This window comes from Aspergillus sydowii (genome assembly GCF_001890705.1).
Source record: "Aspergillus sydowii CBS 593.65 unplaced genomic scaffold ASPSYscaffold_1, whole genome shotgun sequence".
Taxonomy (NCBI): Eukaryota; Fungi; Ascomycota; class Eurotiomycetes; order Eurotiales; family Aspergillaceae; genus Aspergillus; species Aspergillus sydowii.
In genome coordinates this window covers 1,730,212-1,753,536 of record NW_024467859.1, presented here as the reverse complement: position 1 = coordinate 1,753,536, position 23,325 = coordinate 1,730,212, and the positions used below count along the sequence as shown (strand labels likewise).

General features: G+C 51.8%; 5 protein-coding genes across 5 annotated transcripts; 1 reads left to right on the top strand and 4 right to left on the bottom strand.

Moving 5' to 3' along the window:
* Nucleotides 1–7,064: 7,064 nt before the first annotated feature.
* ASPSYDRAFT_53507 (DEAD/DEAH box helicase) lies at nucleotides 7,065–10,315 on the bottom strand (the record flags this gene model as incomplete). Its single annotated transcript, XM_040848698.1, has 2 exons — nucleotides 7,065–9,876; nucleotides 10,002–10,315. The coding sequence occupies 2 exons, from the start codon at nucleotides 10,313–10,315 to the stop codon at nucleotides 7,065–7,067; spliced, it is 3,126 nt and encodes a 1,041-aa protein (XP_040707691.1).
* Nucleotides 10,316–10,737: 422 nt separating this feature from the next.
* Nucleotides 10,738–12,362, bottom strand: ASPSYDRAFT_83924 (putative choline transport protein; the record flags this gene model as incomplete). Its single annotated transcript, XM_040851281.1, has 2 exons — nucleotides 10,738–11,981; nucleotides 12,050–12,362. 2 exons carry the CDS (start codon nucleotides 12,360–12,362, stop codon nucleotides 10,738–10,740), a joined length of 1,557 nt encoding a protein of 518 aa, XP_040707690.1.
* A 2,135-nt stretch (nucleotides 12,363–14,497) lies between these two features.
* ASPSYDRAFT_274598 (uncharacterized protein) lies at nucleotides 14,498–15,334 on the bottom strand. Its single transcript, XM_040844397.1, has one exon. The coding sequence runs from the start codon at nucleotides 15,066–15,068 to the stop codon at nucleotides 14,589–14,591; it is 480 nt and encodes a 159-aa protein (XP_040707689.1). The 5' UTR covers nucleotides 15,069–15,334; the 3' UTR covers nucleotides 14,498–14,588.
* Nucleotides 15,335–15,839: 505 nt separating this feature from the next.
* ASPSYDRAFT_167035 (uncharacterized protein) lies at nucleotides 15,840–17,795 on the top strand. Its single transcript, XM_040843375.1, has 5 exons — nucleotides 15,840–16,167; nucleotides 16,282–16,389; nucleotides 16,453–16,734; nucleotides 16,799–16,932; nucleotides 16,989–17,795. Coding segments are annotated over exons 1-5 (1,179 nt in total). The 5' UTR covers nucleotides 15,840–16,165; the 3' UTR covers nucleotides 17,642–17,795.
* Nucleotides 17,796–20,542: 2,747 nt separating this feature from the next.
* On the bottom strand, nucleotides 20,543–23,308 carry ASPSYDRAFT_38547 (ATP-dependent Clp protease ATP-binding subunit; the record flags this gene model as incomplete). The annotated part of the gene is made up of 1 exon (XM_040845736.1): nucleotides 20,543–23,308. A coding segment is annotated over one exon (2,766 nt), but the record flags the coding sequence as incomplete, so codon positions are not given.
* Between the last annotated feature and the right edge of the window lie 17 nt (nucleotides 23,309–23,325).

The following is a 23,325-nucleotide window of genomic DNA, read 5'->3' as shown; positions in this document are numbered from 1 at the left end:
GTACCTTGGAATTGGCTCTTGGACGGGTGCGGGCGGGACGCGCTCTTTTAAAGTTAATTGTACAGTAAGCTCTATTTTGCCATCAGACTTCGACATAACCGTTCTTCAAAATGCAACCGACTCAACTCGCCGCACCAGGATGAATACGCCAGCTATAAATGGCGGTCGCATGGCAGGGCTGGAAAGGTGTTCGGTGACGTGTCGGCCCCAGCGTCGGATATGGATTGCACGCAAGGGAGCTGGAGCCGGAACCTCAGTGACGCCTGGAGCACCTCAGCTTGGACTGGACTTGGAGTTGCTGCCCAAACCGGGACGGATGCGCACATAAAGCAAGACCGCGAGAGCTTCGCCCTTGAAATTCCTGACGATCACGAAATCAAAGCGATTCGATTCGGTCGTGGTCGCTGGTGCGTTCCGGCCGGTGGATCAACGGGTCGGTTGGTCGAAGCTGTGACTTAAAAAGTTGAGGCAAGGTCAACAACCAGTGCACGTTTGGCCAGCGGCAGCAGCAGCAGCATGGTCGCAAGCAATCAGGTCCATGAATTTACCAGCCAGCTCCCTTAGCGCTGAGTCGTGAGTGAGACAATACGATTGGCGAAGAGATCCCGTTGGCCCTTTGGCGCCCGATCTGAAGCTCTGGTGCTGATCGCTGGTTTCCCCGGCAGCCCTCGCACTAACTGGCCTGGACTTGTACACACCACCTTGTATACCGCCTGCGAGAGTCTGGAGTTTTTTCGATAATGCGAGCGGAGGCTGCATGCGAGCAGTGTTGTCTATCATTCATTCATTTTCCTATGTTTTGTGCTGGTTTGTCCTGGTGATTCTACCAGCTGACAGCTGTTGCGACCCTGTCACTCGACCCCCCAAAGCCTCGCCCGCTCTTCAGCTCCCTGCGTCTGGACCGGGCCTGTTGTTGTCCCTCTCGCCACCGATCGCATTTTGTTTCCAACTGAGCTCCCTCCGCTCTTGACCCTCGTTGTCCTAGAATCGCCTCTTGCTTTGCGTTATTCATTTATACCAGGTTATGCCGTGAAATAGTGAGTGTCTCCTATCCGGTAAACAAACACGCAAACCCTCCAGAAATGACGTCGCCGGATCTGCGACAAGCCTCGTCAACAGCCAAAGCAGACGCAAACAACCGGCAACCCGACAACCCGACAACCCAAACTGCGGTTACACTCTACGTGCAATAACTGTTGCAAATAATGCTAACATCAGCCGTTTTCCATAGTCCCAATGCCGCCGCCTGCTAATTCAACCCCCCCCGCTGACCGCGGGGGCAGCGCCAAATCTTCGCCGATGAAATCAAAACCCCTCGATATCGGTGTACCTCTAGGCCTTTACGATACAAACTCCGTCCGAGCAAAGGTCCGTAAATGGCAACAACAAGGCGGCGGGGTGGTCACCGCAGATGACGCTGTCTACTATGATGACGACGACGAGAATATATCAACTACTACCGAATCGAAGCCGAAAGCCGCAACAATTACCGCGAGAAAACGAAGCAAGAGTACCCCGCGGAAACGGCTTGTTAGTGATGAGCACTGGAAGCTGAATCGGGCGCCCACCCAGGCTCACAAAGGTTCCGCGTCCGCGGCAAAACTACCGGCACCACGAAAGATCGCGGAGTACACCACGAACGAACCGGCGCGTAAAGGTCGGTCAGAAAAGAGTGAAGATAAAAAGGATGGTAAATTACCGCCTATACTGTCGCCGCCACCCCGCAGGCGACGGGGCGATGAAAATAAAGCCAGCTCGACCTCGTCACTGCCGCTCAGGGAACGGCGGAAATCGCATGCTTCGCACGCGTCTGGTGATATTGATTCGATTATTGAAAAAATAGAAAAAGAGCGTGCATCGTACGATAAACCGTCAAAGCCCTCGTCACGTCCATCGACAGCGGACAAGAACCGACACAGCACAATGTCAGAGCCGGCAGAAAGCCCCAAAAAGAAGGATACATCCTTAGATTATGACTCGGAGTGGGCCGCCAGCGAGGCCGACTTTTCTGAGCTATCGAGACGACGAGCTCGTGGAGCACCCCATCCTTCGAGAAACCGCACTCCAGCGAAGCCTCCTAAGGGTGGCATACTTGGACAGATAGTCGACGAGTCGAGAAAGATGTTTAGTAAACCAGAACAAAAACAGGAGCTACCAAAACAGCAACCGACTCCTAACAAAGGGTCGAAAATTGAAGCATGGCTATCTAATACCCCTGACCCGTTCCTAGATGATAAGGAACCAGACGTCGAAGTCCCTGCACCGCTGAAAACTAAAAGGAACAGGAAAAGGCGCATCGAAATTGTGGATGAGCCAGGAGAAGAAAAATCCAGCCGGGTATCCAGTCCCGAATCTTCTGTCATCAGCGACCTCTCTCAAAAGACGCCTAAACGACGATCTAAGAGTGGAGAGACCGCATCTAGTGGCGATCGACCAAAATCACGAGATGACAGGCCCAAGACGAGGGAGTCGCAGAGAGATACTTCGCCATCTCCCCAAAGGAGGAAATCTAGCGAGAAGAAACATGGCCGGACATCTTCTGGCGCTAGCAGGGAAGGCAGCCGCAAGCTCGACGAGAAAGAAGATGCGTCTGAAACTGGTACTTTCCCATTATCTGGGGAATCTGAAGTCTCTGGTAACAACGCTCCAGTGCCACTGGGCCGGAACCGACCTTTCCCCAGCACCGGCAATCACCGGCTGTCAACAATCGCATCGGTTGAGTCGATGAGCACACGCGACAAGACACGATCAGAAATGACCGCTTCTGAAGTAACGGAGAAGAAAAGGACTCCTTCTCAAACTACTTACGCGAGTGAGGAAAGAGACAAGGTGGACCCTAACTCACTTTCCTTGGTTTCCTCCCAAATGAAGAAGCTCACTACGCATGACGACTTGATATCCGTCCTTTCAACATCAACCACGAGAAGCAGAAGCCTACGGTCTGCCAGAAGTCTAAGAGGTAGCAGGAATCGGAACCCCACAGTCGCCGATATCCTCAAGGAGCTCTCGCTGGATGAAGCCAAGTATATGCGTGAGCTCAGGACCCTTGTCGGTGGTGTGATCCCAGTGCTTCTCACTTGCGTTCTTTCTCGGTCGGACTCGGCTATCGCTGCTGGCCTTTTCCGGCCTTCAGCGGACCCCAAGGATGAGCTCACCTTTACAAAACCAATTGTGAATATGGGGGTTGCCATTGAGCGACTGAAATTGTTACACAAGCGCATTCCGCTTGAGGCTGCGGATGGTTTACTTCAGTGGGCAAATGGAGCCCAAAAAGTATACCGCGAATATCTGAAAGCTTGGAGATTAGGGTTCAAGGATGTGGTTGTTAATCTGGCACCACTGGAAGACGGTGAGGAGACAAAAGACGCCGATACAAAGAGCCTCGATGATGGGATGTCCAGAGACGAGAATGGCGATGTGGTGGATGGGGATGGGCAGAAGGTTGACGTTGCTTATCTGCTGAAGCGCCCTTTGGTACGCCTAAAATACCTCGCAAAGACATTCAAAGGGATCAACATGCTCGAGCCGTCTCCCAAGGCCGAAGAGATCGCCATGAACTATCAGGACCTTGTGGTGGAGGCTCGTCGTCGTGCACGAGAGGAAAGGGCGAGGCTCGAGGACGAGTCTGCTTCGGCTATTGATTCAAGTCGTGCCCGGGACCCTGAAACACTGGGGGCTCTGACGGGTGTGACCGTCGACAGGACTCGCAGAGTCCGTGCCCGTGATTTCTTCAACTTATCCCTATATCATTCGAGCGGACAGGTCATCGACTGTCGTGCAGAGATTCTCTTCCGAGATAACGCCACAGAGCATGGGCCTGGAGGAGACTTGCTTATTTGTGAGATCGACCATGCAGACCGTTGGTTGCTCTTCCCACCCATTGATATTGGATGCGTTTCTGCCCGCAGTGGAGATAAGAAGGGAGAACTGGTGGTTATGATCCGCAGCCCGCCAGCCCGCGAAAGGCGATTCCAAGAGCTTCTCTCACTCCAGATTGATGAGTTCGAGGTGGGGATGGAATGGATTCAAATGTTGGGAAGGACGCCAGTACCACCTGCCATCTCTCGGTCCCAGAGCTTCATCGATCGTGCAAGGCAACGGCAACGCGCACAGACAGTCTCTTCTCCAAATGACGTTTCGCTCGCTCAACGAACTCCTCCGAGCCCAAGTAACGTCGCCATCCCTATCGGGGAGAAGCCAACGTCATCCCGTGCATCACGACGCTCCTGGACTGCCAAGGAGGCCTGGTCAGACCCTAGCACCCTTGAGTCACTGGCAGCCACCGAATCACAGATTTCATCGCAGACTGATATTACTCGCGAATCTGATTACGATGCTATGGAGACAGAACTATCCAAGGCTTCGTCCCAGGCCCAATCCATCCTTCATTCCAGAGATCCACGCAAACTCGTTATTGGCGAGGACAAGTCACCGCAGGGTCTCAAGCGTTCAGGCGCAAAGAGAATATCCAAATACGGGGAACTTGCGCCCCAAAGCCCTCTTTCACCTACGGGACCTGCTCCAAACGCAGCTGATGCAACTCCTTCAACTCCCTCCCGGGATCGTGATGGGGTCCAACAATCTAAGCAAACTGCGCCTTCCTATAATGCAACAAAGGTTACACCGAAGACTCCCGCTCGAGATGAGCCCGAGGAGAGTCCGCGGGTGTCGTCCGTGCCTTCGGCAGATCTACCTTGCATCCCGAAACTCCGACAGGGCAGTAGTACATCTTATATACCAGACCCTGAACCCGAGGAAGAATATGATCTAGACTATGACGCTCTTCCGGAAACCCCAACAAAGAGAAAAACACACTCTCGCTCCGGATCCGAGTCTGACGCGTCAAACGGAGATGAGCCTCCACCGCCTCCTCCCCATTCGCGCTCGCCCAGTTCCACCAGCTCCAGCACTCCGATTCTAAGCCCAACTGCTGGACGAGTTAGGCGGCGGGGTTCTTCCCCCTTGAAACACGAATATGAGCCTTCCACTGCGTCAGATTCCGACTCTGATTATTCCGAGACCTCTACTGTCCGCCGTTATGACATGTATTCCGACTCAGACACCGTCACGGACAGTTCGGATGACGACTCAGAGGATGAAATTCCCTCGAGGGTGCGATCAAAGACAGTTCGCGGAGACCCTAAGCCCGAGGAGCAAGAGTCAGACCTCTCGCCCGTCTCGAGTACCTTGTCCTTGTCGAACTCGACACATCAAGCCGGTTATCGATCCGTTCCCTCTCAGCCAAGCAAGTCGTCCTTCGCAATCGCCACGGTTTTCGCTTGGTCTGATAAGGGCTCCTGGGAAAGCATCCTGCCAGATGAATGCAAGGTCATCATTAGCCCCGGGCTTGTTGAAGCCTATGAAATGAAAGATGACCCGCTCGCAAACGGCGACGATGCGCCTTCGAAGAATGTCCGCCCGATAATTGCCCTCGAGCTAACACCACTCGTACCTATACGCCGTGGGACGGCCATTGACATCAGCATGCGCTCTCCTCCCACTCAACGATCTAGGGTTACTTGGAGCAACAACATCATGTTCCGTTCCCGGAATGCAGACGAGTGCGAAGCCCTTTACGGCCTGATCAACCACGCCCGCACCAACAACCCAACATACATTGCACTACAAAATGCACGGGGACCCTTGGATGATCTCCACGATCTCCCAGCTCCACTTGAGCGCGCAACCAAGAGCTCTAGCTTCTTCGGATGGCCCCGCCGCAGAAAGAGCTACCGCGCCTCCAGCTCTCCGCGCTCTTTGGCAGACAACTCAGAAAGTAGTGTTGGCACAATGAGCAGCGCCTTTTCGGCTCTCAAACGCTTCGGCGCAGGAAGCAAAATGTTCAGCATCTCTCGGTCCTCCGTTACATCGCGCAGTCGTCAAAAGGACGGAGAAGGTGGAAGCCTGTTCTCAAGCTCTGCCGCCTCCGGCGCTGGATCCAACGGCGGCGGAATCGGCAGGATCGCAGCTGCAATCAAGGGCGTCGATGGAATCGGTCTTTCAAACGCGAAGATTCGTCTCTACGCCCGCGAAACCCAATCAAAGTGGCGCGATATGGGCGCTGCCCGCCTAACAATCATGCCCGCACCCTCACCAGCTCCTGAACCTCGCCGTCCAGACACAGCAGCTACCGGTGGACCTGACGGAAGCCCCGAAGACACAAGTCCGCCCTCTTCAGGTGCAGCGTCGCCACAACGAGTTATGGAAAGGCGCAACGAGAAGCGCATTGTCATCCGCGGCAAGACACGCGGTGAAGTCCTACTCGACGTCTGCCTCGACGAGAGCTGCTTCGAACGCGTCGCGAGAACTGGAATTGCTGTTTCCGTGCGCGAGGAGAACGAGGATGGACCCACTGTTGCTCATAAGGGCGGTGTCACGAGTGGAAGTTCCCGCGTTTACATGATCCAGATGAAGGGTGAGGCAGAGGCCGCTTATACGTTTGGACTCGTTGGGAAGTTGAAGTATTGACGGGACTAACCAACCCTCCATCCTCTCCTGCCGGTGTTGGTATGAAATTGTGGAGTTATACCGAATGGGGTTACTTTCTCTCTACCTCCCTTTTTCTTTTTCTGGTTTTATCTGACCGTGTTGTATTTGAGCATCTGCATTGCATTTCTGGTGGCTATCTTATTCCATTTATCCTGGTTTCCTTTATTCCCCGATCAAACTATTGATTATTTCCTTCCATATTTTCATTTCATGTCTGCATCCGACAATATACTTAACGTACCCCCCTACAGTCTTACAGTCTTACTACAATCTACTTAGCGCCCGACCCAGTTACATTGACGTTTGTTTACGCGATACCGATTCCCCTGTTTCCACGATTCTCCCAACTGAATATTAGCCTAGATTAGAAATTCGAGTTTAGCTTAAATCGACATGAAACGTTCATCCATCCATATCTATAGTATTGAACCCCTAATAGCGTCACTTGCCAGTGAGACGGGAACGCGGTAATTTAACATGAGAATATAAATCTAAATCTAAATTAGGTACATTCGAAAGAATAGAGCTGTATGTATACGTGTCTATTAATTTTAGTTAAGTAGTCTTAGGTAACCCTAATCTGATAAATCAACCGGGGAGTCCACCGTGCCATTTCCAACCGCAGTTTTAGCCCCAGCTCCTTTGTGAGACTTGGGCTTGGACCTCCCACTTTCGGCTGCTTCGTGAGGATCGGCGTCCTCTTTGACCTCGGGCTTAGCCGACTTCTTGAATATATAATGGACCCGGTTCTCCTCGTCTTTAAGTAAAGAGCGCAACACTTCGTCGTCGATAGCCTGGTCTAGATCTAGTCCTTCAGACTGTTCTTGCTCAGTCGCTGAGGCCGCTGGGAGGAACAGCGAGGGGTCGATATGGGTGTAGTGCGAGAGACTTTCTTGGATTTTTTGTTTGCTGTTGCCATTGCTGGTGCGGCCGTCAGAGCTCTTATTCTTATTTTTGGATCTTAAGAGGCTGGGTCTCTCCTTGACTAGCCGTTCTTGCTCTTCCATGTCTACCTCGGAAGCTTTCATGAGAGTTGGGAGGTCAGGGAGCGATATATCTGATTCGTTGCCGCCGTTGTGCTCTTCGCTAAGTTCTTCTGGATCTTCTTCTTCTTCTTCTTCTTCTGTTGGCGTATCGTCGCTATCCGGGGTCGTTGTGTGTCCCCTGCCACCGCAATCACATGTTAAAAGGTCATGCGTCTGGCATTTACTCTCCACATCCAACCTGAAAAGGTCCTTGAGTTCATTGCGGGAGAACTGCGCGACACTATCCTTATGCTCCATAACACTATCCGCAAGACCGATCTTGGTGACCTGGCGCTGCCAGATCTTCTCCTCTAGACTACCCTTGAGTAGGATGCGGTAGATATGGCAGTGGCGCTTTTGGCCGTCGCGGTGGATACGGGCCATGGCTTGGATGTCTGTCGCTGGGTTCCAGTCTACGTCAAAGAGGACGAGACGGCTGGCGCCGATCAGGTTCAGGCCGGTTCCGCCTGCCTTGGCTGAGAGGAGAAAGGCGAAGCAGAGATCTGGTGAGAGGCGATTGAAGTCTTCGACTAGGCCCTGGCGTTTCTGCGCTGGGGTAGAGCCGTCGAGGCGGAGAAAGGGGAAGGAGAGGGAGGTTAGGAGGTTGGCGAGGAGGTTTAGGGTTGAGGTATAGTTTGAGACGAGGACGATCTTCTCGGAGGTCGACGTGCGTAGATGATGCAGAAGTTGGTCCAGAACGCGGATCTTCGCACTACATGATGGAGAGAAGTGACGGAGGAGATTCGGCGGCAGTGACGATAGGAGGGCGGAGATGGTCTCGCTCGGTGTCTCATTGACATTCTTTGGCGAAAGCAGAGAAGGACTGTTGCACACCTTCTTGAGGATGGTGATGAGTTGCAAGGCACTCTCGGAGTTACCGATGGCGCACTGGAAAACTGGCGAAGCAAGCACATTCTGGTATATCTTCGATTGCGTATTGGTAGGGTTGCAGAACAAGACGTACTCGGTCTTTGGGGGCAGATACTTGGCTAGAATATCTGCCGTCCTCCGTAGCATAAACTTTGAGGTTAGCTCTCGAAGCTCTTCGTTTCTAGCTTCTCCCTTTTCGATGTCTTTCTCCGTGGCCTCCGGCTGCCTGCTCCTCACAATAGGACCCTCAAACTCTTTAATAAAGGATTTGAATGATCCCAGAATACCTGGGTTGACAAGATCCACGGCGGCAAAAAACTCCTTCAAGTCGTTCTGAATGGGAGTTCCGGAGAGGATAACTCTCTTATTAGCATTGAGTGACTGAATTGCCTGTCCGCTTTTGTTCTGAAGCGTCTTCAGCCGATGCCCTTCATCCGCAATGACAATGTCAACTCCATTTCCACGAGCTAAGCCCTCCTGGACTGTCCTCAACTTCTCATAGCCGACAATCATGATGCTATAGGCTTTACCCATAGTGAAATCCGTCAATCGCTTCCTCTTATCGTCAAAGACAAAAACACCGATGCGCTCGTTCCCAAGCCATTTCCGAAACTCTCTTCTCCAGTTATTGATTAACGTGACCGGGCAAACAATCAAAGCCTTCTTAATGACTGGCGCGCTCTCATATACCGGATTCTGCTTCAGCAAGGTCCACAGCAGAGTTATAGTTTGCAGTGTTTTCCCAAGACCCATGTCGTCGGCTAAAATCGCGCCTTCGCCATTAAACGACCTCATTCCCATAACGCACTCATATAAAAACTTCACACCCTCACGTTGGTGCGGCCGTAAATGCTTACCCAGAATAGGATCAACGACAACATCCACAATTCGTTTCCCTTTGGGCACCGAGCTAGGCCGCGGCATTATCAACGCCCCGGGCTGCTTCGGGTCATGGCGTGGGGTAGGTTCTTCAGACGGGGTAACAGGCATAACCGTGCTCTCAAGTAAGGGCTTCTTAAACGCACCGGAAACCGAGCCTCGACTCGCTAAACTGGATGGTCGACTCTCTTTGACCCGGGTCTTCCCCGGTCCAGAACCAGAACCAGGACCACCAGAGACCGGAGGCTGCGATGCATTTTTGTCCAGACGACTAGTACTTGACACAGAAGCAGATGATGTCCTTTTCACTGGTACTTTCTGTTTCCTTGGCGAAGACCGTGGCGCAGGGGATGGGGCTGATGCTCTCTCCTGTTTGTTTGTCCCCTGAAACTGTCTCCCCGAGATATACTCCTTCTTCGAGATCTCCGAATCAACCTCGACCTCCTTCCCTCCAATCGAGAGGATCGCGCCCTCCTTTAGAGTGGATGCAGATGCGTACGCTGCCCGACCCATCTCCTTGCCCGAGACATCCTGCAAATAGAGATAGCCTTCCCGCGTTGAAACCACCCCGTCACCATCCCAGGTCTTGTTCTTCTTCGTAGTGGGTTTTCGCCTATATTCAGGCCGGCCCATAATACGTTAGCGCTTCCCATACTACCAAATGATAAAAGAAAAAATCACCCACTCAATTCCAGGATATGATTGGTTCCACGGAATAGATAGATAGATATACCATACCATAGCACATTAAAATACTTCTCCCCAGACGAACCACCAACGCCATCACCAACGCCATCACCGGCTCCAGCCCCAGAACCAGAACCAGAACCAGGTTTCGGTTTCGAAGCCTCACTGGCACTAACATTGCTCACCTGGAGCAAAGGCCGCCGCCGCGTGTTGCCAGCGCCATTCGTATTTTCGGTTGACAGGCGTGGCCGCTTCTGCGCCGGGCCATCGTCGATTTCGGGGAGCTCAGTGTGCGGCTTTGGGGGTTGAGATTGAGGCTGAGTCGGTTTCCTTATTGAAGGAGGTTTGAACGGCTTAAAGACCATAGCTGGGGATGGTCTATATGTCGTTTGTTGGGGCATGGGTCTAATTCCGTTCGTTGACGGCGTGAGGAAGAATCTCGCGTCGCGACGGGGGGGGGGGGGGGGGGGGGGGGGGGTGCGCGTGATCACGTGATCGCGATCTAAGATTGTACTAAAGGATAGCAAGGGACGTTTATAGTCTACGTATTTGATTTAGAAAATTGAAGTTCATTGGATATATGTTCATGAAAATATAGATTATCATTATGAGTTGCATGAGTTGTATATACAGAATGAGTCGTAGCGATCGACAGAAAGGTAGGTATCTTGAATCTTTTAAGTAGGGTCCGCATAAGCGTCCAATCTATAGTTAGGTTAGGGCATAATTAATATTTGTACAATCCTGGAACTAATTCCTCCGCGTAATGAAAAAAGTGTCGTGTCGTCTATTTTGCATCGTCCAAAAGAGCCCGGTCCGTTAGAGGCACGAACTTAGGGCCCTCGTATGATCGCATTCTGAAGAACCAGTTGATGGCGACGAAGATGGTCAAACCGCCGGTCATCAAGCTGGCGTAGTTCATGGAAGCAGCGTCCGTGGGAAGCGAGAATGGGAAGCAGAAGATAACGACGAAGGCAATGATGTAGATGCAGCTGAGGGTGTTGATGATGTATCCGAAGTTGCCCATCCAGAAGTATCCGCGGACGAAGGAGGAGCGGCGGGTGAGGATGTGGGGGAAGATAGCGGCGAAGTAGGAAAGAGAGGAAAGCTGCACGAAGCAGCCGACGAAGGCGTTGAAGGCCGTGGTGGAGCCAACGTAGATACAGGCGAGGATGGTCATCACGGCGCCACAGATGAGGGTGGCATTGAAGGGGTTGTGCATGGTGGAGTTGATGCGGCCGACCTGGTTGGGGAACGGAGTCGCGCGGTCACGAGCAAGTGTCCAGAGGGTGCGGCCAGCAGTGATGTAGCAGCCCGCGCAGTTGATGACGGTGGGCAGGAAGGTCACAATCAGGAGACCAAGGCCACCGCCCCTCGACCCACTGGCCTGGTGGTAGATCTCAGCAAGGGGGAAAGAGCTGTCCAAGACGGCCCCGATGTCGTTGACGGCGTAGAAGAGCGCAATCATATAAAGCAGCCCCGCGACGAAGCCGATGCTCATCTGGGCAAAGACAGCCTTGGGGATGTTCTTGCTGGGCTTGGGGATCTCCTCTGCAAGATGGGTCGAGCAGTCGGGCGTGCCAACAGCGTAGGCCCCGTTAAGCATACCGGCAACGAAGACGAAACCATTGCTAGAGTACCCGGTAGAGTTTGTCCAGGTCCGCCAGACGTCCTCGTTTGTGGCATAGGGGATGCCGTTGACATGGGGCATGCAGGCGCAGACAATAATGGTGATCAGCACACCGGCCAAGATGAAGAACCCTCCGAGGTTGTTCAACTGGGGTAGGAAGCGGTTCAAGAACAGAACAATAGAGCAGCAGAGCCAGGTGCAGATGATGAAGCTGATGAAGACATGCCATGACTTCATCTCGAATCCCGGGTGCATCAGCGCATACATGGAAACGGTCTGTTGCCCGAGAATAGCAGACACAGAGGCGCCACCGAGGACCCAGGCCAAACAATTCCACCAGCCCGCAAAGAACCCGCAGATACGACCATACTTCCCGGCAGTGATAGAAGCCCAGTGGTAGACTAGATATCATAATTAGCAAAAGACACATCCATCCATTACCCGGGTAAGGTGATGATATTTAACATACCACCACCAGCAGACGGCATCCCCGAGGCCAATTCAGCAATAGAGGCAGCCACCATCCAGTAGCAGACCGACACTGCGATAAACTCATATATAACACCAGACGGCCCTCCATTGTACAGGGCAGTGGCCACACTTCCTCCCTGGGCAATCCATGTGTTTCCCGTCGTGATGGCGAGGGCACAGATACTCAGCAGACTGTAGTTGCGCTCTAGTTCCTGACGGTGGCCAGAGGCATTCACCAGTTCTAGTGAAGAGCGCTGCTCCTCCGTAGATGAGTCGACAACTCCCTTTTCATCCGAGCGTTCAGCAGCCATATTGGGTGTGGGAAGTGGAAACGGAATTCGGGCAAGGGGGGGTAATATTCTAGAACGCGGTGCGCGCACAGCCGATAAGGTTTTTGTACCCGGTGGCGCAAAGGCAGTAGGCAGTAGTGTGGTTTAAGGGCCAGTCCTGGCTCTTTGTAAGGCGGGAACAAAGGAGAAAGAAAGGAAGCCCGAAGCCGTTCAAAGTCCAAAGAAGGGAGGACGATCAGAAGAAGCAAGGCGAGAGTTGGGAGTTTATAGTCAGATGGCAATGGCATGCGAGGGAGCCCAGGAACTGCTCCGTTTCAAGTTACAGTTTAGTGCTCTTTGAAGAGTGGAGTCCGCGATGGGACCACGTTCCATAGAATCTTCGGATGGCGACCTCAATATGAGCCAGTCACAGCCGTCGGATGCCCGCCAGATGGGGCCACCTGGCCATTGCAGGCACTCATTGGCTTGGAATAGCCGGGAGGCTAAGCCGGAAGAGGGAGCTCCAGCAGATGGCCCGGCCACGGGTTTTTATCAGTGCTGGCGAAAGTGCTCCTCCGTCGACGGGAGATTTATAACAGAAATAAATGCCTTTGGTTGTGCTGTCCATCAGGAGATCGGAATGGGGACTCAGCATTGAGCACACAACAGCGCCTCCACAGCTGGTTTACCCCGGATATTCTCCATTTTCTGTATTGGGAAGGCCTCCACGGTTTTGTTCGGGGGGAAGAAGCTGATAGTGTATTCAGTATTGAGTCATCCCAAATACTCAGTAAATATATATCGTCGCAAAGGAATGCCGGGAACTTAACACTGGCACTGGAGGGAAAATTTCAAAGTGAGAGAAGCTAGGGCAAGAGTTGCAAATTCACTAGCAGGGGGTCAATCTCGGCGCCCTCCACGGAAAAAAAGAAGAAGCTGAGCCAACCTAGACATGCAGAAGAAGTCGGTCGGTCGCTTCATCGGAATCCACCTCAGGAACAAACACATTCACCGGCTGGTTTCGGCTCGCCGTCCCGGTTTTCTTAGACACCAAGACATTCGTTTAGCGGCGCATCTTCCAAATCTCAGTCTCAGCCCTGAGCTGTGCGCTCGAAGCTTTTACTATGGGGGCGTCTTACGGAGTCGTGGGTATGATGGCCCGGGGACTAAAAGAACCCACGTTGACCCGCTCACACAATCGCCGCCAGAACGTGGGTCGAGCCTTTGCACTATCGGCCTCGAACCCATGGATGAAGATAGGGAGGCAGGTTATCCAGTGCATCCGGAATTCGCATTTGATTATATGATAATTATGCAGGTTGCAGACTGATGGCCTGACACTGACAGTTTGACAGCCTGGCAAGTCGCATCCTGGGCAAACTAGATACAGTGGATCGGGATCGAGGCTGCTTGGCGAGATTCTGGCAGTGTTGCATTAGATCCAAATCCTTTGACAAATACTAATGCCATTGTCACCGAGTAACTATGTTTTTCATGTGAAGTTCCAGAGTCTGGATGGCAAAGCGCTGCAACTGAGGGAATTTAGGACAGAAGGTCGCACTTTGCTGCGCTAGTCGGCAATTGACTTTTTTTTAAACTCAAGTCAATCTAGCTGAAGTTATCAATACTCCAGAAAACTTTCTTATATTAATTCGATCAAAACGGGTCAATCTCCGATGCCATCGATGGACGCAGCACAAAGTTCGAGATCTCGACTGTCGCCGATAGATGAATGCTTAGCCGCCGTCCGGAAACGGATGTTTCATGGCGTGGTCACTGATCACCCTTGAATAAGATCCTTTTGGTGTGGATAATAGTTCAGCCTGTGCTCTGCACATCGTCAACGCATGCCGGACTTGCTTGGTGGAACGAGACATAGCAAGTTGGCAACGGTTGGAAGGACAGCGTGGGAAAGCAGCCCTAGAGAGTCGATCATTATGCCGATAGCCAACCAGGCACAACTCACTCGTTTCCGTTATAACATCGTTGGAGTCCTCCAAATATAGTCCATTCCTCGAGTTCTTCGCGCTGGTTGCCAGATGAGAGGGCCTTTTAGCTCGGAGAAATTTGCCATCCCCCTTAGGCATTGACAAGGTGGCACACAATTCGCCGGTAGAAACACCCAATCGCAGCTCAACTCTCAAGGTTCCGTTACATGATAGACACGGAAACACGTAACAAGATAAGGGAGACCATGGAACCCTCCCCCCCCTTCATCTAATCTAGCCGTTTGTTTAGGAGACGGCGACGGCAGGAATCCGCTCCAATTTACCAATGCATATTATTAGTGACATGTTTCGGCGAGTGGTATGACATTCCGGCCAAAAAGCACTGGAGAAGAAAGTTGATCCCTGGAACCAAGGTCCAAATAACCGACGGGCACTGGTGATGGAACCAGGTTGCAGTCCAGCTGCTGGGTTGAACTTTGATTCTTCGAATCAAACGCTTGCCCTGGATCCGACGCAATGGGAGAAAAGCCGAGTGGCTCTCGCACGGAGGTTCGATGTCTGCTTCAAGATCTCGATCGAGGCGGGAAAAAGAAAAAAAGAAAAGGGAAACTCCGCTGGTCCGTCCTGGTGATGCCACGATGCAGATGGGACATTGCGCTGAGTGCTGACTGCTGAGGGTGCCGCGATGCACGATGGCTGGCCGATCCACCTCTGCGCCGCCGGGGGTGGTGGATGTTCCCACTTCGCAGACACGAGACCAACCACTGACGGCGGGCGATGTGCCGGCAATCCAGAACATCTCGGACAGCCCGTCAAGCCTGCTCCAGGTATAATTAGTAAAAAAGCCTTAATATCCCTGTCCCTACCGGTAAAGAAACGAGGGAAAGCCCCCGGTGGCTTGAGTCCGGGTTAATTCATCTCCGTCAAAGTTTTGGAGTCTCTTAACTTTCTTCAGTACTGGAGGCTCGTGCTAAAGTGAATACGGTTTGACGTGACTGGGCGCGAAGATCGGCTAAATTCCTTCTAGAGCACTGGGAGACGACCAACGAAGAAAGATGAACAGCCGATCGGTGCTGCTTCTGCTCGTCTGCTCGCTGTTCGCTGTCGGGGTGTCAGTGCCAGAAAGAGTGATGGACTGCCCTAGCCTATTTTGGTAATAGTAGATATCTGGGTAAATCTAATTGGGAATAGTGGCTACTTAAGGTTTGGCTAAATTAGTGGCCTCGGGAGATCCAGTCGAAGCCCGCTGCCAGATCAGCCAATCAAATAAAGCTGTCAGGGTTAATTACCTTTTGGGGCATCTCTTCGAGGCCCGCCGAGGATCACTCCTCGTCCCCGATGGCAACACCTCGCCATCAATCGTGGGGTGTCTTTTCTTGGTCTCCCACGTTCTCCAATGGCAGTGCGATTCGTCCAGCATATTATCCACCGCCAGTGTATGGCCGGCAGTGCACCAGTAGAGGCCGGAATGTGGATAGCAATTATGGAGGCCGCTGCTCTGACAACCTCACTCTTGACGCCCAGTGGACGATTGCTCAGCCCGCCTGCGTCCAGTAAAGTAGAGTTTCGCAATGAACCAAAGTCTGTTCCTGGAGGTACGTGGGCGGAGGTACGTGGGCGCGGAACTATTATTGGGGAATGCGTCCTCCTCCTCCATGGTTCTCTGCATGGGATCTGTGATTGATTTCCTTCCGTGTTCTTTTTGCTTCTCCTGCCAATTTTTAGTGCTATCACCGCGCATGCTTTGCTGCTCTGCAGTACTAGTGATTATCCCGAGTCATTCCTAGAAGCAACCAGGGTACTGGGTTGATCCTGGTACCTGATTCCCCCCGTGTGCTTTCTGCTGGAGACCCCACTCGGATGCTGACTGCGTCCAACCTCGATAGTTAGCCCTCCATGTATGTGGCTCGCTAATCTCATATATATCACTTTACCCCCCCCCTCCTCCCCTGTACTTTACTCCTTTTGTGGAATCGCTGTCACACCAACTGATCCGGCCCTTGTGTTTGCAGGTTACACCAAGACAGAATGTCGAGCCTGGGCGCCGAATATGGCCGGAGCTTTGCTCGGGAAACATGGACCCTGTACGCTGTTGGAATGCTCGGTGTCGTGCTGCGATTGTAGGTGTCCTCGATGCTAATAATAATAATGTTTGCTTCACATGATACTAACACATGCTGCAGCACAGCACGTATACGGCGTCTCGGCATCAGAAACCTGCAATCGGACGACTATGTGATGGTGTTTGCGGTCATCTGGTACACGATTCTCTGCGTCGCCCTCAATTCCGTTGCTTCGGGCGGAGGATCGAATCTTATGACGGACGAGGACAAGGCGAATCTGACGCCTGAAATATACGAGGAGAGAGTCAAAGGGAGTAAATGGGTCTTTGTCTCAGAGCATGCCTTTGTCCTCGCAATCTGGGCAATGAAGGCATGCATGCTGATTATCTACTCCCGTATCACGTATGTCCCTCCTCAAATCTTGTATCGATTATTGAGTCCTATCTGACATTTTGGCTTCTTATAGAGAGGGGTTGCCTCAGAGGAAATGGGTCAACTACCTAGCCGTCTACGTTGCCTTTGGATTTGTCGCAGTCGAGTTGGCTCTGTTCCTCATCTGCAGACCTTTATCAAACTACTGGGCAGTGCCTACTCCGAACCGTCAGTATCTCTCCATCAACAGGTCTCTCCTTCATGCAGCTAAAACCACACCGCAGCCCAATGCTCAACCTTCCAATACTACGAAATCATTCAAGGATGCATAGCAATTACAGGCGATATCGCCATGCTCCTAATCGGACTCCCACTGCTAATGCAAGTCCGTGTTCCTCTCAAGCAGAAGCTTATCCTCCTGGTCATCTTCGGAATGGGAATCTTCGTCATCGTCGCCGCCATCCTCACAAAGGTCTACTGCCTGGTCCCATCCTTAATCTCATACGTCTACATGAACTGGTACTTCCGCGAAACAACCGTGGCCATCCTCGTCACCAATCTGCCCCTGATCTGGTCCCTCCTACGCGACGTCTTCCCCGCCCTCAAGAGCTGGACTGGTGGTTCGAAACGGGGCACCAGCAACCGCTACCGGTCAGGCGCCTGGTACAGCAACAACAACCCTTCAGGCTATAATAAGCACTACGGGCCGAATAGCCACCTTCGATCAGGAGACCATCACTACCCAATGAGCGACTACGATCGAAGCGTCGTCGTCACTCCCCAGAAAGACCCAGCCGACATTAGCCTGCATCAGACAGACACGCCGGATCCGAGCGATGATGGCTCCGAACGAGCCCTGCAGATTCGACAGCATGTAACAATCGAAGTTACGCGCGAGTCACGGCCGCCAGACTACAACCATCAACCGCAGCCTTAATGTGACGCTGAAACAAAAGCTTTCCTTTTCGTGATGTATATAATTATCATTTGTTTTTCTTCCATGTAATAATGACTAGACTTAATGCCCTTGATAGAGAGTAAGTACTACATCGGTGACTAGCGATAATAATAATGCACAAATTAACATTATTACTCAATGCACTTTCTGATATTGGATGCATCACATATCCGACCCTTCCGAACCGACCACCGTCCGCCCGCCACTACAAAAATAAATCCCTCACCGATGATCTGCTTCTCCAGTGTTGCATGCAATTGGAACCATGGAATCATCTCTACAATTACCCAATCGGGAAATGCCCGTCGCTTACCACGCAGATCTCCCGGGGCCATTCTCATTTCATTCTTCATACTTGTTAAACGTATAACCATTAAGCAACCTATTGTACCGTATTTTCATGTCTTTTTAAATACAACAGGAACGCCTTGCGACAAGAATTAGACAATTACATGGTTATGTATAAAGTATGCCAAACATCCGTTTCTCCGAACTTGGGGCGGTAGAACGCTTCGAGAACCATAGAATGATAGATGTGAGTGGAGACGGGCGAGGCGACAAGTGTTCAGCCTGAGTTCAGCCTGAGTTCAGGCTCAGTTCAGGCTCAGTTCAGCGCTTCAGCCCAGCTGCAGGTCCAGCCGCCCACTGCATGATCGACAGTGGTGGCCTGGGATTTTCGTCTATCACGGGCTGGCTGCAGAAAAAAAAAAAAAAAAAAACGAAAAATGGCAGGGTGGGATTCTGATCACAGGCTCGATTTTCGATTTTCGATTTCTCGTTTTCCAGTACGAGTCCTCAAGGCAGACCTGATTTTCCCGTCGGGTTCAACGCTCAGAACAGAGTCGGAAATACCCACTGCAATCATGGAGTGACACACTGTGACAGCCTGACAGTGACAGGACAACGGGCAAGGCCCAACTTTCAAGACTATTGCACTTGGCCAAATTTCATTCCACGGAACCACGTTTCTGCCCTCCCCACTGGTCCTGAACCTCCAACCACATCCGGAATGGATACGCCTCGGTTCCCCGGTTCTGTGTTGAACATCATACCCCAGTCCATGGACCAGAGACTGATATTCGTTGTGTTATGTTGCCCTCACCCCTCACCCCCTCACTCTTGACTCTTCGCCGACATTCTGCGCTGGTTGGCTGGGAGCGTAGCAGACAGATATTCGGTCCCTGAAATGTGAAGTATTCGCCCCGAAGATCGTCAGGCCCCAAGCCGATCGGTGCTGATGCTGCCACTGACGCTGACGCTCTCGGCTCACCGACCGGCGGGCGACAGCAGATTCGACGGAGGCTGGACCCGAGAGTGTGGGATGGGCAGCTTCTTTCTTTTTCTGCGCTTCTTCTCTCGTTTACTTGCCTTGGTATCGCTTGCGAGTTCTTCGCTACCCTCCCAACCGCCCGCCATCTTGCAGCCTTTATGTCCCTACATAGTTAGGCCTTTCTACGGCGCAGCCACGCGCTTACTAGCTGGACTCCAACAGACTAATTTAATTAATCTCTGAGTCTCGATCCTAGCGCGGCGCCAGCCGATAAAGCAACTTTAATCCGTGGGAGACGCACTAGAATCTTTCCTAGCATTAGAAATCCAGCAGGATATTGTCCCGCTCATTGCTCCTGCAGGCTAAAACTGCGGCTTAACATCGGGATACGGTCAGCGGGGTGGGAAATTGGGAATCCGTACTTACTTTGCTGCACAGACTTCATTGTAACTAGTCAATGCTTGAGTGAGAGGATTTGTCACGACAAGACTGTAACGATTTTTCTTCTTCGATTGTTGGGCCCAGCGTCTGTGGAGTCCAGAGAAAAAGGCCATCTGAATTGTAAATGGGGAGAGGGGGGCAAGCAGTACATAGTAGTCTGGTGCCTTCTTTCCACTGGGGGGGGGCGTTCTTGCACCGTTAAGCCGATTAGGTATATGCGACTTGCTACCTAGTAGGTAAGGCATCTATTGTTCAGTCTTGGTTTCAACAGAGCTTTACGAGCTGCCGGGACTCGGGGCCTGGGGCCCAGGGTAGCCTCATATTTCTTAGCATTATGCATGCAGAGTGCTGCATGCATCCTACACGTCGAGTTAGTTGTTACTCGTTACTAGTATGGGGCCCTTCGCGGCACCCGCACCTACGGATAATTGAACTCTCTCGTGTATTTCAAGAGAAAAGGCGAGTATCCGTCGCTGGACTATATAATAAGTAATATATTGTTTATAATTAAATACACATTCGCTCAAGTATTCAACTATTGCATGGGTACATCTAATGTCCCGGCGATATATATTTGCCACTCCGGTGGAATGAGCCTTAATTGAAGGCGCATAAGGAGGATGAATGGTTAACGACAGTTGGTATTATTCGATAAATAGACACATCATAGTACTAATAGATACTTAAATAGCAGTAGAGATGCAGTCAGTCTCCAAACTTACTGCCAACTGGCAAAATATCAACATCTGCCACATAAAAGTTGATTTCAGGGCAATATCTTGTATCCCAAACGGCTGAATATAAGTAAATCGTAGTACTGCTACGTGGTACGTTGATTATTGAATTGAACCATAGTATGTGAAATAGGAGAAATCAAGTTCTATTTGTATTGTATGTATATTAACCAAGTAGGCAGGTTTCCGACCCCACCAACTTGTAAGAAATATGAGAAAATCCAAGGTAGATTCACTCTCTGTACATGAAGCTTACATATATGAACAGTATAGGGATCAGATATTAACAGCTTGAGGAGACAAAGTGGTGTCAACAATAAGATGCCGCCAAAAGAACACAAGAATAGAAAGAGAATTAAAAATGCACCAGCTGAGTAAAACATAAACTCGTAAATCGTGAATGTCGCGCTTGAAAGACTTTTTCTTCTTGCATGTCTAATCATACAAGTCCATGTCACCGCCGCTATCCTCCATCTCGGCCACAGCATCGAAGTCGTCCTCGTCAGTCATGTCCAGATCTTCATCGACGGCGACTTCGTGGTTGGGAAGTACGTCGATGCGGCCGTCGCGCATGACCACCCGAGCCTCTTCGCCGTCTTGGATGTTTCCCCGCAGGATGAGTACTGCGAGGCGGTTGAGGACCTCGCGCTCGATGATGCGTCCTAGTGGACGAGCACCGTAAGCAGGCGAATAGCCGGATTCGCCGAGATAGTCCTTGACTTCTTCAGTGCATTGGATTGTAACATTGCGGCTGTTTTGCTCGAGACGGTTCTGGATCTCGCTAAGACGGAGGTCGACAATCTTGCGGATTTCTTTCTTCGTAAGACGGTTGAAGATGACCGTGCTAGAAATCCGGTTGAGGAATTCAGGAAGGAACCAGTTGCGGAGAGCACCCATTACTAGTTCACGGGTTTGAGGGTCGATCTTGCCATCCTTTGTGGCCGGGCGCGCAAGGTATTCAGCGCCGAGGTTGGAGGTCATGACCACGATACAGTTGCGGGCATCGACAACTCTACCCTGGCCGTCGGTGATGCGACCATCGTCCATAAGCTGGAGGAGGACGGTGAGCACCTCCTTGGCTGCCTTCTCGACTTCATCAAACAGGAGGATAGAGAATGGCCGGCGCCGAAGAGACTCGGTCAGCTGGCCACCTGCATCGTGTCCAACGTAACCTGGAGGTGCACCAATCATGCGGCTCAGTGAGTGTCGCTCCTGGTACTCCGACATGTCGAATCGAACCATGGCCCTGGCATCATCGAAAAGAAATTCTGCCAAAGCCTTGGTAAGCAGCGTTTTACCTGTACCAGACGGGCCACAGAACAAGAAGCTTGGAGGAGAATTGGGGTTGCTGAGGCCAGACCGTTGGAGACGGATGGCGTTTGAGACAGATGCCACAGCCTCTTTCTGGCCAACAACAATTTTGCCTAGGTACTTCTCCATGTGCAATAGCTTGTCCTTTTCGGTTGTTTTCAGTCTTGTCACTGGAATCCCCGTCCATTTGGCGACAATCTCATTGATCTGGTCAGGCCCAACTTCATCAGCTAGCAAAGGTTCTCCAGCGTCGCCTTGGCGGTTGCGTCGCTCTTCATCGGCCTTCGCCTTGTTCTTCTCTAACGCCTCAATATGCAGCTGGAGATCAGGAATGCCACCGTACTTCAGTTCGGCGGCTTTCTCAGTGTTGCCGCTTCGTTCAGCATTATCTAGCTTGACTCTCATGCCATCAAGTTTTGTTTTGGCTTCCTGAATGGCCTTGTTGCGTTTCTTCTCGCTATCGTACTTCTCGCGCATCGGTCGTAATTCCTCCATGACATTAGCTTCCTCTTGTTGAGCGGCCTGGAGGCGAGCTTTCGAAGCATCATCCTTTTCGCGCTTGAGAGCGTGAATTTCGATTTCGAGTTGTCGGTGCTTGCGCTCGAGGTTATCGAGAGCCTCCGGTTCGGACTCGCGCGCGACCCTGACGGCGGCAGCGGCCTCGTCAATGAGGTCAACAGCCGAGTCAGGGAGCCGACGAGCTGTGAGGTACCGGGCAGCTAGAGTAGCTGCGGCGACGATCGCGGCATCTTGAATCTGAACACTACCGTGGTGGATTTCATATTTTTCCTTCAAGCCACGGAGAATGGAGATGGTTTCAGACACGGAAGGTTCCTTGACAAGAACCTGCTGAAATCGTCGTTCAAATGCAGCGTCCTTCTCGATATACTTGCGATATTCGCCAAGCGTCGTGGCGCCAATACAGTGGAGTTGTCCGCGAGCAAGCATGGGCTTTAGCAAGTTGGCAGCATCCATTCCACCTTCACCACTTGCACCTGCACCCATGAGAAGATGGATTTCATCCACGAACAAGACAATCGTTTCTCTGGAGTCTTCAATTTCCTTGAGGACACCTTTCAGTCTTTCTTCAAACTCGCCACGGTACTTGCTTCCGGCGACAAGGGAGCCGACGTCGAGTGAAAGGAGTTTGCACTGGGAAAGACTGGCTGGGATATCTGCATTGACAATGCGACGGGCGAGTCCCTCGACAATCGTAGTTTTACCGACACCGGGCTCACCGATGAGGACAGGGTTGTTCTTCGTTCTTCGACTGAGGATACGAATCACTCGGCGGATCTCCTCCTCTCGTCCAATGACCGGGTCGATCTTTCCCTCCCGAGCTAGAGCTGTCATATCTATTGTGAATTTCTTGAGATTTTCGTCTTCGCTGTCCGCATCTGCCGTTTTCGAGTCGACGCGCCTTGTTCCTCGAATCTGCTGAATGGCAGTATCAATGAACTTGACATCCGGAATGTTGGCGTCTTTGAGAGACGCCTGAACTTGTGGATCCTGGCAGACAGCCTGGATCAAATGGTCCACAGCAACATAGCTGTCCTTTTGTGTTTTGGACAATTCGGTAGCGTTGGTAAGGACTTTTCGGCAGGCCGGAGAGAGGGTGGGCTTCTCGGGGGGAGGGGATTGAGATGTGAGTCTAACTAGTCTTTTCATGAGCGCGCGGGTAAAAAGTTGAAGATCACCATGTGCACGTTCGATGACTTGACAGAAGAGCGGGGAGCTCGAGCCCCCGTGGGAGGGGTGGGCTGACGGTCCCTCATCCTCCTCGTCTGTTGAAGGGTCAAGAAGAGCAACTGCGATATGAAGTGGAGCTAGTTCTGCATTTCCGTGTCTTTCGACGAGATCAACAGCTCTTTGTATGGCACTGTTGGCCTTGTCTGTGTAGTTGTCGG